The sequence below is a fragment of the Bos taurus genome, chromosome 21 (genome assembly GCF_002263795.3).
Source record: "Bos taurus isolate L1 Dominette 01449 registration number 42190680 breed Hereford chromosome 21, ARS-UCD2.0, whole genome shotgun sequence".
Classification (NCBI taxonomy): Eukaryota; Metazoa; Chordata; class Mammalia; order Artiodactyla; family Bovidae; genus Bos; species Bos taurus.
The window spans coordinates 55,081,373-55,097,166 of NC_037348.1; the positions used below are offsets into that span (position 1 = coordinate 55,081,373).

General features: G+C 43.5%; 2 protein-coding genes and 1 pseudogene across 5 annotated transcripts in view; 2 read left to right on the forward strand and 1 right to left on the reverse strand.

Moving 5' to 3' along the window:
* Positions 1-1,364: 1,364 nt before the first annotated feature.
* LCMT2 (leucine carboxyl methyltransferase 2) lies at positions 1,365-4,086 on the reverse strand. The gene has a single exon (XM_002696804.6). The coding sequence runs from the start codon at positions 4,084-4,086 to the stop codon at positions 2,029-2,031; it is 2,058 nt and encodes a 685-aa protein (XP_002696850.1). The 3' UTR covers positions 1,365-2,028.
* ADAL (adenosine deaminase like) overlaps positions 3,916-15,794 on the forward strand; it is a 30,509-nt gene continuing 18,630 nt past the window's right edge. For 2 of the 4 annotated variants that reach the window (XM_010817240.4, XM_005222193.5), the window contains exons 1-5: positions 3,916-4,122; positions 4,352-4,509; positions 11,820-12,044; positions 12,291-12,421; positions 12,911-12,971. In XM_010817240.4, coding sequence (XP_010815542.1) covers positions 11,985-12,044; positions 12,291-12,421; positions 12,911-12,971 — 252 coding nt within the window. In that variant the 5' untranslated portion in view covers positions 3,916-4,122; positions 4,352-4,509; positions 11,820-11,984. 4 annotated transcript variants of the gene reach the window in all.
* LOC534195 (60S ribosomal protein L17 pseudogene) lies at positions 10,620-11,251 on the forward strand (annotated as a pseudogene).

The window sequence follows — 15,794 nt, forward strand, 5'->3', positions numbered from 1 at the left end:
GGCACACATCCATGTTTTCCTGACATCCCCCCACTCCAACACTCCCCGCTCCCCCAGAGCTCTGTATTGCCCAAAAGTGATGATAATAATGATGGCTGATGGTACCATCTAAAAGATAGCATAATGGAAGGCATTTCTGGGACTTTGGTGTTAGTTCTAGCTTCAAATTCTGGTACTAACTGCTACATTGCTGAGAATACACATTTCATCAATGTTCTGCTTTGACCTGCTTCTGAAAGCTGGAGTGTGGCTTGTGGTGAACTTAGAAACAGTAACTACACAGTGGCTTTTCCCTTTCTGGTCACAGTCCTGCCAACTAGTATTAATACACAATACTGCCTACTAGTATTAATACTAGTACCCAGTCCACGGACAGCCTTGTCAGATGCCTAGCCATGGCAAGCCCTTTGTTTCTCAGGACGAACAACTTCCCCAGAAAGGGCTCTTGCAGTCTCAGGGAAGCTGAAGTTAGAAGACAACACTTTCTTCAGCTTGTCTTCTCCTGAGAGCCTTCATGTAACAGAGCCAACAATGCCCTCTCTGTGCACTAGGCTTGTGTTTGCTAGTTGGTTTTCATAGATTACTTTATAGATGAAGTTGTTAATAGAAATATTTAGGGGAAAAGGATTGTAGGTCATACTAAGTCCATCAAGATGTTAACATTGATAGTACTTGTAGAATCTCAAGTTAAATTATTAAGATTTCAAAGATTGAAGACAAACAAGAAATACCGAAGTGGTATTTTTGAGACATGAATTCACAAGGTATACACAATTTTGATGACAAACTAAGGCTCAAGTTTTAAGAATGAATACCTAAGATGTTCTATGGCTCTCAGAAGGCTCACCGGGGAAAATGATTCATTTAAAGGAGGTAATTGAGGAGAGTTTAATGAAGATACTAATTAAAAAGGGATGAGCAGGGTTAGGTAAACCAAGTCAAAATGGTGAAGTACCTCAGTGGAGTCCAGATCTTTCTGCAGTGATGGAAATGTTCTACATCTGCACTGTCTAATTCTATAACAATTAGTCACATGTGGCTATTGGACACTTAAGATGTGGTTAATGCAACGAAGATGCTGAATTCTTTGGAGGGATGCCAAGTCAACTTATGGCTGTGGCTTTTGACTGAAGAATGCAGCTGCTGCCAACTTACAGCCTGGTAAGGGAAACACTGGGAATACTCACTCACTCTTCCTGTTGAACCATCCTTCTCTGGTACTTCTGAATGATGGAACTCTCCAGGAACCAGAGAACAAGAAAACTCACTGATGCAGTTCATAAAGGTTGACCTCCTGGGGCACAGAACATAGTGAAGCATGGAGCGTAGAAATGGAGCAAAACATTTTCATATCATGTACAAACTGAGAAATCAAACCGTTTTATTAGCATTTATAAATGTAAATAAGTATGGAACTAGTGGCAAAAAAAATTGAACAAAAGCATGTGTGTCAATAAAGTCGTATAAATGTTTTATTAAAGCTATCTGAGCTGTCTGCTGAGGTAAGTGGTACAGTGCTTTAATGAAACTGCAACTGGGTTCATTTCAGGTTTTGTACATGAAGAATGAGGTCGAAACCATGTCCCTTCACCTATATTCAACCTTGTGTTCTTAGCAAGGATCTGTGTGAAACTCTTTCCAAGGTCCCATCTAAAATCACAAAGCCTGGGAGTGGGAAATTTTTCACTTTACTTAGGTGAAAGGTCATTGTAACTCAATAAATGGGTAAACTCAGATTAGAAAGTGGGCAGAACACCAGGAAATTAGATACGGGGACCCAAAGGCCCCCAAATCCTACTCTAGGACTATATGACCACTCTATTTTTGTACCATCTCTTGGAATTTTGGTGTGTTTAAAAAAAATTGTTTTTTCCACTTTCTGCACTGAATAGCAGTGCTAAGAAAGAACCAGAAACAAAAAAAGGAGTGAGAAGGGGAGTGGTACTGTCCAAAGCCAGAGTCAAATCCTATTCTGGAAAGCTTTATTGTCCACTCTAGTGGGTCCTGAATATATAGCAAGTCCAGTCTTTACTGTCTAGCTCTTAAAGGAGAAAGGTCTAATGTCACTGTATGGGGGTTGAAGTAGGTGCCAAAAGAAAAGCAGTTCCCACCACCTCCAAGGAGCAGGAGCTGTTGCTCTTCAGGAAAGAGGATGCTGGTATGATTGTGTAACATTAATGGCCATGGCACACATGTTGTGTCAATCTGATACTCAAAGCTCAATCCTGTAGACAAAGCAATAACAGTCACTCCAGGAACTGCAGAGGAATGAATCCAGACGCCTCCAACCAACAAAAGCTTCCCATTGATTACATGAGCTGTGTGGGAGTACCTTGGGGTAATGGGAGGCTGGATGGCTATAGATTCCCAGAGAAATCCACTAGTGATTGGTTTCATAAAGAATACAGAGCTCAGTGGCTCCTCAGAAACACCCAGACCTCCAGCAATGAGGGCTCCCCCTTGCCAGCTGCAGGCACTGTGGGAATGGCGACCTTCAGGTCCTTCTCCCTCCACTGGGATCCTAACCCAAGTCATTGTCCCCACATGGAGGAAATGCCAGTCACTTAGTACAGGTTCTGCCACACTTCGGCCCCCATACACAAACAAATATTTCTGATTCTCACAGGACACTTCTGTTGTTGAATGGCGCCAACGTGACAAGGTGGAATCTTCTTCTGGACCGAACTTCGTGACTGTTACAATTGGGTCCTCAGTGCTATTATCCTCATTCTCACAACAAAGTTGGAGTATCCCCAAGGCTGGAGTTACTGGGGACAGTCTCCCTCCTAGAACCAGAACCTGAGTATCTGAAAGTCTTGTCATGGTGTGATAAAGGCGTCCATCCCACTGAGCTCCAGTTCCCCAACTGCCTATCTGGTTGCCTTTCCATTCAAAGTCACTGTATCTTAAGAGCATGTGAAACTTGCTCACTCGGCAATGTCGCCCCTCCTGCTCTCCAAATCCTCCTGCACTGAGAATAACGCCTGGGCTCAAAAGGACAGAGGCGTGGCCGTATCTCTTAAGGCCCAAGCCCTGGGTGTCCCCAGTGACTACACTGGCAGGGAAGACTCCTGAAGGGGAAGCAGGATCTATCCGAGGAAACGTCTCTGAGGGTGGAAACACCAGAGTCTGGGAGAGGCTGTCTCCCCGAGAAGCGGCTAGAATGAAATAGTGGGCACACTTCAGATGCCACTCTTCAAACTCGTCAAAAGGTTCAAGATTTTCCATGCGTCGGCGTTCTTCTGCGGGGAGAAAGCAGCGATAGAATTCATTCAGGTCCATGGCGCGACAGGCAGTCCAGCCGGCCTGAAGGAAGCGCTGCTGCTGGGCCTCCGCGTCGGGAAAGCGGTCCAGGCCATGAAGGGGAGAATTCAGGTGCCGAAAATGTTGCTGCATAAACTCGCCAAAGGCGTCCTGCGGCCTCATCTGCTCGTAGACGACGAAAATGGCATTAGAAAACCGCTGGGCGGCCCAGGCGATGAGGGCCGCGGCATCATCCGGCTCGAGGTAGGTGAGCACGGCCTCAGCCAGGAGCAGAGTCGGGAAGGCAGCGTCAAGACCCGCGGCGGCAAGGGCCTGGTCCAGCCGCTGCAGCTGCCGCAGGTCCAGGCCCAGGATGCGGTAGTCCGAGCTCTCAAAGCACAGCGTGGACCCGTGGTCTCCACTCTGGAAAGGCCCGGTTAACGCGCACAGATCCGGCGTATCTCGAATCCTCTGAGCTTTACGCTCGGCCACGTCCGGAAAATCCACCTCCCAGACAGCAGCCCCGGCCAGGTGGCCCGCAGTTTTGAGACGAAAATACAGTGAGTCTGAGCCGGCGCCCAGCGACAGAATCTGCGCACGAGGAGTGCCGGGGGCCGCGCACGTCTGCTCTATGAAGGCGCGCACGCAGTGCCGCACGGCGCGTGCGCGGACGTAGTAGCCGCGGTGGATAAGCGGCGCGCGGCGGGCCGTCCCCGGAACCAGCAAGGCAGCGAAGGCGTCGTGCACATACCCGCGCGCGGCCAGGGAGCTCTTGCTGAGCGCGCTACTGTCGTTGGTGCTCTGCACTGCCTCAGCCCGACGTTCGCGGTTGCGCGAGCCCATGGTCAGGGGAGTCAGGAGCGGCGGTCCGTCGGGGTGGTGAGCTGCTCTTTGGTCCCGTAGTATCCAGTAGCCGCGAGTACAGCTCGCGGACTCGGTACTGGGCGGGGCGAGGGGGGTGGGGAAACAACGCTCCGTTACATCTCTTCCTCGGATAGGCGGGCGTCACTTCCGGAAACGGCGCGCCTCGCCAATCAGGATTGAGTAGGCTGCAGCTGGCGCTGACAGTCGGCTGTGATTGACATTTCTTTGATTTTCTATGATCGAGGTTTCGCGGGAAGACTGACGGCTGCGGGTTTTTGTGGACACGTGGACTGTGTCGGGGAAGCGCGGATTGTCACTTTTCTACAAGCCTTCCTGGCTGAAACGAAAATTTATCTTAAGTTTTCATAAGCTGACTCAGCTGTTGACAAAAATCTTTCAGAGGTGAGTCTGTGGGGACTGACAACCCAGAACTCCTTGGACCGCAGCGCCTGCATTGAGTGTCTGGTAGGGACAAAGCAGAGTTAGGACCACTAATTTTAGGGGGCAAGGAGAAGGAACGATCTTTCCTTGGATGCTAACTACGAATAGTTACGAAGAGATCCCATTTAAGTCTGAAAACAAGTCAGTGAGGCCAGGTACAAAATAAAGAAACCTTTACAGAAGTTGTGATTCACTCAGTGTTTCCCCACAAATGTATACTGTTGATTCCCTTGTATCCCAGGCTCTGTGCTGAGCTTACAGTAAGTAAACCACTCAGCCTCTGTTTCTCAGCTGTAAAGTGATACTCCCCTCCGCGTTCAAAGTTCTGTCTTCTTGGATAGAATTGAATATGTCTGCGGAAGAGGGAATCACAAAAGAGAGGTGATTATTCTTTCTGAGTCTTGGCAGTTTAAAATAATCATCAAGTTTCTACTTTAAGTGTTTCAGAGTCATCACCAGTAGGTAATCACTTGCAAAGATACTTGGGGGATTTGTAACTTATTAATTGGTATTTGGTGACTGTGGGAGCCTAGATGGAGAAGGAAATCAGGATGACTCTTAAGTATGGTTACCTTGAAGCAGTATAGCATAATGGTGAAAGACATGAGTTTTGGAGTCCAGCTGATTCGGATACTGGAACTGGTGTTTAGATTTGGTGTTTAAAAGCTCTTAGTGACTTTCAGTTCAGTTCAGTCGCTCAGTGTCCGACTCTGCGACCCGTGGACTGCAGCATGCCAGGCCTCCCTGTCAATCACCAACTCCCAGAGTTTACTCAGACTCATGTCCTTTGAGTCAGTGATGGCATCCAACCATCTCATCCTCTGTCCCCTTCTCCTCCCCTTCTCGCACTTTCAGTCTTTCCCAGCATCAGGGTCTTTTCAAATGAGTCAGCCCTTCGCATCAAGTGGCCAAAGTATTGGAGTTTCAGCTTCAACATCAGTCCTTCCAATGAATATTCAGGACGGATTTCCTTTAGGATGGACTGGTTGGCTCTCCTTGCAGTCCAAGGGACTCTCAAGAGTCTTTTCTAACACCATAGTTCAAAAACATCAATTCTTTAGTGCTCAGCTTTCTTTATAGTCCAACTCTCACATCCATACATGACTACTGGAAAAACCATAGCCTTGACTAGACAGAACTTTGTTGGCAGAGTAATGTCTCTGCTTTTTAATATGATGTCTAGATTGGTCATAACTTTTCTCCCAAGGAGCAAGTGTCTTTTAACTTCATGGCTGCAGTCACCATCTGCAGTGGTTTTGGAGCCCCCCAGAAAAAGTCTATCACTGTTTCCGCTGTTTCCCCATCTATTTGCCATGAAGTGATGGGACCAGATTCCATGATCTTAGTTTTCTGAATGTTGAGCTTTAAGCCAACTTTTTCGCTCTCCTCTTTCCATCAAGAGACTCTTTAGTTCTTCTTCACTTTCTGCCATAAGGGTGGTGTCATCTGCGTATTTGAGGTTATTGATATTTCTCCCAGCAATCTTGATTCCAGCTTGGCTTCATCCAGCCCAGCGTTTCTCATGATGTACTGTGCATATAAGTTAAATAAGCATGGTGACCATATACATACTTGACATATTCCTTTTCCTATTTGGAACCAGTCTGTTGTTCCATGTCCAGTTCTAACTGTTGCTTCCTGACCTGCCTATAGGTTTCTCAAGAGGCAGGTCAGGTGGTCTGGTATTCCCATCTCTTTCAGAATTTTCCACAGTTTATTGTGATCCACACAGTCAAAGGCTTTGGTGTAGTCAATAAAGCAGAAATAGATGTTTTTTTGGAACTCTCTTACTTTTTCAGTGATCCAGTAGATGTTGGCAATTTGATCTCTGGTTCCTGTGCCTTTTCTAAATCCAGCTTGAACATCTGGAAGTTCACGGTTCACGTATTGTTGAAGTCTGGCTTGGAGAATTTTGAGCATTGCTTTACTAGTGTGTGAGACTTAATGACTTTTGGGAGAGCAATTTCTGTGAAACAGTAAGGGCAGAATCCATGTTTTGGTGAATGGGAGATAAGTAAATGGAGGCAGTTCAAGGAGTGTAGCTCAGAAGGAAAGAAGAGACAGGTCAGTAAAGAAGAATGGGGGATAGGAGAAATTAGCAAGTGGAGAGAGGGTGACTTGCAGAAAAGTGAGAAGATTAGTGGAGTAATGACTTGGAATAGATAAGAAGGAATGGAATATTACATAGATTAGTCTTGGGAACAGGAGACTGAATCCTCTCTCTCTGACTCATGAAGGAAGAGGGGTACAGATACAGATAAGATTAAGTGTGAGGGAGGGCAGAGAGAAATACAGGAAATTCATGCCTAAAGGCTTTTGTTGTCTCTGTAAAGCTAGTGACTGAGTTGTAAAGTTGAGTGTGAGGCAGCTGGGTCTAGCAGAGCTCTTGAGGAGTTTAAAATTGCCCCTGAAGAAAATGGGAGAAGGACTCCCCTGAGTTTGCTGGGCTTTGAGATGTTCATTTCTAAAATGAGTGGATTAAGTGAAGTATCTCAGGGTTGATCGAGAGAGAAAAAAAGAGGAATGTTGAACTTTGGACAAAATGTATAGCACTGTAGAAATAAATTTTTGACAAGTTAATCAAATGTACATGATATATTAGAAATACTATATTTTTGGTAAAGAACATATCAAGAAAAGTGATTCAAGAAGAAAGAGAATGGAGCAAAATTTGTGAATTGGGTACCTTACAGTTGTTTTCTGGTGTGTGTGTGTGTGTGTGTGTGTTTCAACTGCACCGCAGGTGTCTCCTGGTCCAGTTGTTTTCTGGTGTGTGTGTGTGTGTGTGTGTGTGTGTTTCAGCTGCACCGCAGGTATCTCCTGGAATCTTAGTTCCCTGACCAGGGATTGAACCCATCAGCTCGCAGTGAAAGCACAGAGTCCTAGCTACTGAACCACCAGAGAATTCCCTCTGGTTATTTTTCCCCCCTCAGGTTATTTTTTAAAAATCTGTATATTTTTCTGTAAAATGGGACAGTAATATCTCATAGATTTTATGAAAATTAAGTACAGCTGCCAACTAGGACAGTTAGCAGAACACCTGGCTCATACTGAGTGCTTAATAAATAGTAGCAAGTGTTTTTATTATTCTGAGTTCCCTTTGTGGGGCAGGGACAGAGGGTGGGGAGGAAAAATATTCTCTGGGAAAACAGAAGATCTGATTCTGGCTCTGCTCTAATTTGATAAAATATTAGTACAAATGGATTCTGAACCACTGGGCCACCAGGAAAGTCTACTATGTCATTTTCTCAGGGTATATGCCCAGTAGTGGAGTTGCTGGATCATATGGTAGTTCTGTTTTTGATTTTTCAAGGAACATACTGTTTTCCACAGGGGCTGTATCAATTTACATTCTGATCAGCAGTGCAAAAGGGTTCTCTTTTCTTCACACCCTCTCCCTATTTGTTGTTTGTAGGTTTTTTAGATTATGGCCATTCTGACTGGTGCGAGGTGATATGTCATTGTACTTTTGATTTGCATTTCTCTAATAATTCGTGGTGTTGAGTATATTTTTATGTCTGTAGAAGCGTAAACGCTTAATGACTGTGGATTTCTATGGCTGTCAAGTCCTGTGTGTGTGTATGTGAGTCACTCAGTCGTGTCCAACTCTGGAGGCGCCATGGACTGTAACCCACCAGGCTCCTCTGTCCATGGAATTCTCAAGGCAAGAATCTTTGAGTGGGCAGTCATTTCTTCCTCCAGGGGATCTTCCTGACTCAGGGATCAAACATGGGTCTCCTAGGTTTCAGACAGATTCTTTATTGTCTGAGCCACCAGGGAATCATCAAGTCCTGTATAAACCATTTTCTTAATTGCCCATTTTAATACCTTGGTAGCTTATTTAACCCTTCTCAGTGTTAACTGATTGATTTTTAATGTGGTAAAAATATGTATTTTGCCAAGTTCCTGCAAGAATTAAAAATAATATCATTAAAAGCACTTGCTACCTAAATGGTAAGCTCTGAATGGAAACTACTGTTCTTATCAACATCATCATTAATATCAGAATCCAAAGGGTCAAGGTGGCTACTTTTAAAAATCACAAAATTTTGTCTTAATTTATAATCGACCTTCAGAGGTAAAGGGAAATTAGGATTTATTTATCATCTACAATGTGCTGGGCACTCTGCTATGTGTGAAACTGCACTGCTTCTTGGGTGGGACCCAGCCAAAACTCAAATTGGAATTCAAACCCATGGGCTGGGACTTAAACCCACGGTCCCCTGACTTAGGAAAGACTCGAACCCACTATCTTTTAATTGAAACTGCACTTACCTGGTGTTAGGATTTACTGATGCTCAGGTCCTTTTGTCTCATTGCAGAAAGATTTCAGTGAGAGGCAGAGTGGCAGGCAAAGAATGAGTGTATTAGCAGAGGACACTTGTGAGAAATGCAAATGGGCAGATGAAAAGGCTCTGCCCCAGGACCACCTTCTTCCTCATTCATGGGTAGATGTCAAGACTTACATCGTTTGTTTCTCCTTTGGTTCTCTGTGGTCTAACCAGGCCTGCCATGGTGCTATTTAAATCATATGTGTTTTACCAAAAGGATGGTAACGTATACTAAAATATGGTAATGCATCCCAGGTTTCGGTATAATGGCTCCTCTCACCTAGTTTGTTTCTCCTTTCACCTGTATTTCTGTCTTGGCTATGTGCAGAAATGCTGCTCTTCAAGGACTGTTAATTCCCTGACTTTGTATAACAAGATTCAGACCCCATATCTATGGTCTTGTGTTTTTAACTATCAGGGTCTCTGGCTTGAGTGTGTCTGGCACTTGGATGCCCCTAGTCTTCCTTCAAGGTAAAGTAGACAATTACCAGGTTACTGGATTCTTTTCTTGAGTGGTCTTTAGCTTACAACAGTCTCCCAAACTCCCTTAAAATTCCCTTTCTGTTTTTAATAATCCCCTAGTGGGATTTTTAAACTATTTAATGATCCTACTCTATCCCTGGAACTTCCCAGGTGATGTACTGGTAAATAATCCGCCTGCCAATGCCAGAGATGCAGGAGACACAGGTTTGATCCCTGGATTGGGAAGATCCCCTCGAGGAGGAAATGACAACCTTCTTCAGTGTTCCTGCCTAAAAAATCCCATGGACAGAGGAGCCTGGCGGGCTACACAACATGGGGTCATAAAGAGTCAGACATGACTGAGCATGCACGCACTCACCATATCCCCTATCAGGTGCTGGGGAGGTAGTATAAGGATAGAGGAGGTAAATTTAAGTTACTTTATTAATCCCCACAGCTACTCTGCTTTTTTTTTTTTTTTTTTGAAGGATAATTGCTTTACGGTGTTGTGGCGGTCTCAGACTTACATCACTGTGAATCTGTCATAATTGTATATATATCTGCTCTCCTCTTGAGCCTCCCTCCCCCCACACCATCCTACCCCTTGAGGTCGTCAGAGCGCCAGGCTGGGCTCCCTGTGTTATGGAGCAGCTTCCTGCTGGCTATTTCACACATGAGAGTGTATATATCCTGAGTGTTCATTGGAAGGACTGATGTTGAAGCTGAAACTCCAAATCTTTGGCCACCTAATATGAAGAGCTGACTCATTTGAAAAGACCCTGATGCTGGGAAAGATTGAAGGCAGGAGGAGAAGGGGACAACAGAGGATGAGGTGGTTGGATGGCATCACTGACTCAATGGAGATGAATTTGAGTACACTCTGGGAGTTGGTGATGGACAGGGAGGCCTGGCGTGCTGTGCTCCATGGGGTCTCCAAGAGTCGGACACGACAGAGCAACTGAACTGAAGTGTATATATGGCAGTGCTACTTTCTCAATTTCTCCTAGCCTCTCCTTTCCCCAGCTGTGTCCACAAATTCTTTCTCTACATCTGTGTCTCCATTTCTTCGATGTAAATAGGCTCATCAGTACTGTGTTTCTGGATTCTGTATATGTGCATTAGTACATGATGTTTGTTCTTCTCTTTCTGACTTACTTCACTCTGTATAACAGGCTCTAGATTCATCTACTCTGCATTTTTATCGAATTTTTATTCCATTTTTTAATCCCGTTTTTACAGTTAAGGAAACTGAAGCCTGGAGTTAAAAGTGACTCAGGGCTTTTCCGGTAAGCGGCCTGAGGTGACCCCTAAAAATGGTGCGCTATTCACTTGACCCAGAAAACCCCACAAAATCATGCAAATCAAGAGGTTCAAATCTTCGTGTTCATTTTAAGAACACTCGTGAAACTGCCCAGGCCATAAAGGGTATGCATATCCGAAAAGCCACCAAGTATCTGAAGGATGTCACTTTAAAGAAGCAATGTGTGCCATTCCGTCGTTACAACGGTGGAGTTGGTAGGTGTGCACAGGCTAAACAGTGGGGCTGGACGCAGGGTCGGTGGCCCAAAAAGAGTGCTGAATTTTTACTACACATGCTCAAAAATGCAGAGAGTAATGCTGAACTTAAGGGCTTAGATGTAGATTCTCTGGTCATTGAGCACATCCAAGTGAACAAAGCCCCCAAGATGCGGCGCAGGACTTACAGAGCTCACGGTCGGATCAACCCCTACATGAGCTCTCCATGCCACATTGAGATGATCCTTACTGAAAAAGAACAGATTGTTCCTAAACCAGAAGAGGAGGTTGCACAGAAGAAAAAGATATCCCAGAAGAAACTGAAGAAACAAAAACTTATGGCCCGGGAATAAATGCCGCAAAAAATAAATGCAAATAAAAGTAAAAAAAAAAAAGTGACTCAGGGCCACACACCTACTAAAGGGCAGAACTGGTACAAGGATTAACCTGGGTCCATCTGATTCCATTGCCTCTATTCTTACTTTATATATTTTAAACAGTTCAAAAATGTGAACTTTTGAACCCAAAGTAGGTCTTATAAATTTCTAGCTTTAGACATAGTTTTGTAGAAAGTGCTAATAGGTAAAAGTATATACCCTACTCGTAAAGGTATACATCTTCCTGGGTCGGAAAGATCCCCTGGAGAAGGAAATGGCAACCCACTCCAGTATTCTTGCCTGGAGAGTCTCATGGACAGAGGAACCTGGCGGGTACAGTCCATGGGGTCACAAAGAGTTGGACACGACTGAGTGAGTAATCCTTAATCCTATACACCCTACCAAATTTCAGATTTTAATCTCCCTCTTATCAGCTTGAGGACTTTTCTTATTTCTAGTTCAGGTTGTTGGCTCACTTAAATTATTAATAGCTTTGGAGAGCTTTTGTCTTTAGAGGAATAAATTAATAGAACTTGTTTCTTTGCTTTTGCGTCAACATCTAAAATGTCCACATTTGTTTAAATAGGTGAAACTGAGCCCAGAACTACATATACTGTTTATCTAATCAAAACGGGTGGACGTAAAGCAGTCTGAAGGGAGTTCAAGGCCACCAAACTTACTGACTGACCTATATTTAGTATTCATGCTGAGAATAAGTGGCTGGGGAAAGACCTTGATATTCTGCTAAAGCATGATGGAGGCAGAAGAACAGCCATGGAAGACAACCTTTTACTCAAAATTACCTAAAGTGGTAAGAATTCAACCACAGAATTCTGGAGTGTTGCTAAGTATCATGACTTCTGTGTTGTTTCTTTTCACAAAAAGAGAAATAAGTTTTATAGGTAGAATTTGTAAACTTTGTACATTTTAAAAGTTATTTAGCTACATCTGGTAGGCCATTTGCCTAGTGCAGTCTACCAGCATCAAGCACCTTCTACAATGCTGTGACTCTAGTGGACGTGAGAAGATTTTTGCTGATTGTATTCTCTTATTTTAGGAACTTCATGCCCACTTGAATGGATCCATTAGTTCCAGTACCATAAGGAAATTAATAGCCAAGAAACCAGACCTTAAAATCCACGATCAGATGACTATGATTGACAAGGGAGAGAAAAGAACTTTAGAAGAGTGAGTTTGGGGGAATTTGTGCACACACTTCTTTTTTTCTCTATTTTGCGATTGTAAATAGTATGTAAGGATTCGGATTTTTGTAGTTAAAGGAATAAGGTGGCCATCTGGTATGGAGAGTATAACTTGACAAATAGTATTTTTTCCAGCTGTCAGACTGTTGACAAATTTTAGGAATTTGTATTGTTTGTGAAATTATACTATATTGGAATATTCTTTAGACTTGCAAATATAGACTTCTTGATTTTTTCCCCCCTGTTTCCTGCTTCCACTTGAGATACGGGTTGTGGGGGTGAAGAAGGGAAACTTGTTTTCCACTTAAAAGTAACATTTAATTTTCCATCATTTGATGATCTGTCCAGATCAGTGTAATTTTTGAGAAACCTATTCTGTTGTTCCTTATAAATATATAATTACTACTAGCCTAAAATCAATTAATTTAGTGAAGTTTTTGATGACTAAAGTATGTTAAAACTTTTCATATTGCAGGTGCCTCCAGATGTTTCAAATTATTCATCTACTTACTACTACCCCTGAAGATGTTCTAATGGTGAGAAATGAAGCAGTTTTTAGACTGGTTTAAAAATTAGTAAGTAATTGATGCCCTTCTGTTGTTGCACATGACTGAAGAGTCTGATGAAAAATATTTTTTTGCTTTTTTTATGGTAACTTTTGAAAAATAATGTTAAGACATTTTGCCTAACAGCTAATAGACTCTATTAATTGTAAACAATATGAGGAAAGAACCAAGATCAAAATCTTATGTTAGGTAGAAAGTTGGACAGTGCGGAGGAGAAAATCTTGTCTTTTTTTTCATATATGTATAAACTGTATATATAAACATATCATATGAAATATCTGACCACAGGCTTTACCTGAATTGCTCGGGATACTTTGAACTTTCTGGGTGGACAGTATAGAGAATGAAGGCGTTCAAGAGGTGCTTGGAGATGGAATGATCAGTCCTTAGGGAAACTGCCTTCCCTCTGGAGATGAAGGGCTAGAGGACTCCACTGTGTTCCCTTAGCTGGATGACTGGCTTTGTATCAGATTTGTATCATTGATCTGATTAATATAGCATTTTTAAATGTTCTCTTTCTAATTGGAGAGAAGCAGAATCCTATCAGTGTTCTTAACCCTTAGGGAAAAAGTGGAAAGTAAGAAATGTAATGTGTTTTTGGAGAGGTGACATTTGACTGGTCCAGAAAGAATTTTTCTCCTTGGCTGAGACTGATCCTCTTGATAATTATTAAGTAAATTAATCACCTTTTGGAGGAAGGTTAACTCTAAGAGTTTAGTTTAGCAGAAGTTGACAGAGTGTCCCCAGTGTTCCAGGCACTCTGCTAGGGCTGAGAGACAAAAAGATTGACATGGTCCCTGCCCCTCGGGAATCCATAGTCAGGTTGGAAAGACAGACCCGTAAGAGGATAAATCCAACATCACGAGGTAAGCTCTGTGTTGGAGACATGCACAGGGGTTATAGGAACCCTAGGAAGCATTTGTCTTATCAGGCACTCAGTGGGTCCTGTTGAACCCTGCTAGGGATGTCCACCACAGGAGACTGTGTCTCATTTTCTCTTGTTGAGTGGAACAGAGCAAAACTGATTACACTTTCGATTCTGAGAGTTCCATGGGTATAATATGCCATACTCATTGTTTCTTTTCTTTAAAAGTTGGTAAGAAGCTTTAATAAGTGAACCTTGTGTGGGAATAAGTCAAGGGATTGTTTATAGATATGGGACTGAGTGTATGAGGATCACTTAACAGTCTTATCAGAGTAACTGAGTGTTATCTCAAAGAGACAAGATTGAAATGTGGCTGAAAAAAGATTAACTATTGCATGTGCTAGATTCTGTGCTCAACATGACTTTTCTGAAGTGGTTATTTTTATTGGTCCCTTTTTGCAGATGAAAAAAACTGAGGCCTAAAGAGGTTAAATATAACTTGTTCAAGGTCACTAACCATGAGTAAAGTGGCAGAATTGGCTGTTTTGTCTGATTCCAGAGTCCTTGTTCTTTTTTATTTGAGATGTACAGTCTTACCATCCCTGGAGTAAGCGGCAACTTAATTGTAAGGTACTCTATCTGAAGACAGAACTTGAGTCGATGTTCTTAGTCTAGAGCAAAGGAGAACAAAGCCCAAAGAGCCAAGAGCTGACTGCAGTACCTATTGCTGCCTGGAGCAGAAAGGACTGAATCTGGTTGACATGGGAAGAGAAGTCACTCCCTAGAGAAGTGTTCTTGGATATGAGCTAGAGATGATTCCACAGGTCTCACTGTGGCCTAGCGAAGTCTTGCTTCCACTGCTGTCAATCAGTACTTGCCAGCAACCTTCTGTTGTTCCTTTAGGTTTCACAGATACCTCACCGCCAGGAAAAGGGATGCCCTGGACAGTAGATATGATCACTTCACACCTTCCCTTCACCCTCGTCAATCCACACACTATAGACGGGCTTCTGCATTAGTCTCCTGTGAGCTGGGGTAGGGGGAGTTGGTCTTTCTGGATCTGCTTAGTTAAGGAGTGAAGATGAGATCTGAGTTCCTCACAACCTGCAAAGACGAGGACTGGGCTGTGGTGATGGCAGTGGCAGCAGCGTGGGGTTTCTGGAACACCAGCGCTACCGGGTGGTCTAGCGCCTTTGATGATGGTACAGAGGCTGCAGGGTCGTGCCTAGTGGTGGAGGAAGCAGTGGTGTCTTGCTTGGTCCAAGGGTGTCATGTGATTTTGAATGCTTTTGTGTTGTCCTTGTTACTGAGTCCAAGCTGTCTCTGCTTGCCACACAACAGGCCAGTAAATTCAAGAGATGAGGTGTTGAGGCAAGAAATATGACTTTATTGGGAAAGCTGGCAGATGGAGAAGATGGCAGACTAATGTCTCAGAATAACCATCTTATTGGCATCTGGATGCCAGTTTCTTTTATAGAACAAAGATGGGGAGAGGTGAGGGATTAAGGTTAAAAATGCTGTTAATCTTACATATATCTTCTGGAATGGCCAGCCTCCAGGAGAGGATATGTTAATTTTTTGCCTTCCTGGAGCCATCCACAGGTGGACAAAGTCCTAAACAAAGGCATTTTGGTTTGACATTAGGCAGAGGGGGCATTTGACATAATGGCCTCCGAGGCAGGCCATTTTGTTTGTTTATAATAATAAAAGCAACAGAAAGCAAAGGTTTAAGTCAAAGAAACAGATTCAGCATGGAGTCAGAATTGACTCTTGCCTGTAACATCCTGAGCTGTGTGATCTCTAAGGCTGATTCTCGAGACCTCCTGGTGAATCTGAGCCACCTGTTATATGCATGTTGTAATAAGTTCCATTTTGGCTTTAGTATGAAGAAAAAAGACGAGGCTCAGACCTTGGCTTGCAGTGAATCC

Bases quoted from the DNA above. Each gene is read 5' to 3' on its own strand.
- LCMT2 (XM_002696804.6), bottom strand. From the start codon at position 4,086: ATGGGCTCGCGCAACCGCGAACGTCGGGCTGAGGCAGTGCAGAGCACC.